Here is a 1254-nt window from a genome sequence, read left to right as displayed (position 1 = left end):
AATTAGAGGAGTAGACATTATATTTTAAAAATTGTTTTGTACTAGTTACATCCATTCATTCTTATCAGGTGTGTTGAATAATTAGAAGTTAGTATGCATGTCTGTCTTTCTTCACTACTAATATTAGGGATATTCACATTCAGATAAGGAATTCCCATTTTTCAACATGAGCCACTAATATGTTTTGGTTTTCATTAATAGCATGCTAGAATTAAACATTAAATTTTGATAACACTATTTATTTAAAGAGAGTAATTATCCACAAGTTTTGGGTGTCAGTGGAACTTAATTTGGTCATCACTGAGTACTTGAAATTTCGAGTTCATCATACTTGTGAATACAGGTCACAAGGTCTGACAGACTGGTCTCATTTAGGTTTCAGATGCATATATGTAAGATAAGTGTTTTAAATTTTGGCCTTCCTTAATCAGTTTAACTACTAAACCAACAATGTATATGGTTCCTTTCTGGGAAGTGTGGAGGTAGGGGTGTTATTTTAGTGTCATTTCTTTAACAGGGATGTCCAGAACACAGTATCTTGTGACAAGTTAAAAAAAATGCCATTTTCCAGAAAGAAATAAACTCATCCTTTAATGAAAAATGAAGTGTATAAAATCTTCTGTAAAGTTGGTATTTGAAAACTTTTCTACTTAAATAAATAGCACTGAGTCTGTCAGACCCAGTGAGCTGGTTTTTATGTGGGAACATTTGATCTGCTTCTTAATTAATTACATTGTTGATGTCATTGGTTAACTAAGGCAGCCTTGCAAACAGGTTTTTAAGTTACCTTGGAAAATTGTCAACAAACCATTCCCTGTTATCAAAAATAGATCAAATGGCATAGACCTTCATTAACCTAAAAACTCTTGTTTTATGGGAGGTATTTTCTAAAGCCTGTTAGTTTTCAGTTGAAACTAACTTACAGGCTCCTGGTATACAGGGTAAGATCATTTACATGGCTGACCTAAATACAGTTGGCTTGACCTAAATACAGTTGACTTAATATTCGATAAAGCATATTAATTAGACCTGCATTTCTCTTCAGAGTTCAAGGCAACTTGCCTCAAGGTTTCATGAACAGTTTATTGTACGAGAAGATCTGATGGGTCTAGCTATTGGTACACATGGTGCTAATATTCAGCAAGCTAAAAAAGTACCTGGGGTCACTGCTATTTATCTAGATGAAGATACCTGCACGTTTCACATTTACGGAGAGGTAAATACTTTACCAATTGTGTGTGTGTGTGTGTGTGT

At 33.9% G+C, this 1254-nt stretch overlaps 1 protein-coding gene across 1 annotated transcript in view; it reads left to right on the top strand.

Annotated features, from left to right (window-relative positions):
- LOC103212086 (synaptic functional regulator FMR1-like) overlaps positions 1 to 1254 on the top strand; it is a gene marked incomplete at its 3' end in the record, with an annotated part of 65799 nt that overhangs the window by 55672 nt on the left and 8873 nt on the right. The window contains exons 2-3 of the mRNA XM_007958085.1: positions 881 to 941; positions 1046 to 1216. Coding sequence (XP_007956276.1) covers positions 881 to 941; positions 1046 to 1216 — 232 coding nt within the window. The remainder of the gene's footprint in view (positions 1 to 880; positions 942 to 1045; positions 1217 to 1254) is intronic.

This window comes from Orycteropus afer, unplaced genomic scaffold, assembly GCF_000298275.1.
Source record: "Orycteropus afer afer isolate SDZICR_OR568_19922 unplaced genomic scaffold, OryAfe1.0 scaffold00845, whole genome shotgun sequence".
Classification (NCBI taxonomy): Eukaryota; Metazoa; Chordata; class Mammalia; order Tubulidentata; family Orycteropodidae; genus Orycteropus; species Orycteropus afer.
This window is presented reverse-complemented; position numbering and strand designations above follow the sequence as displayed.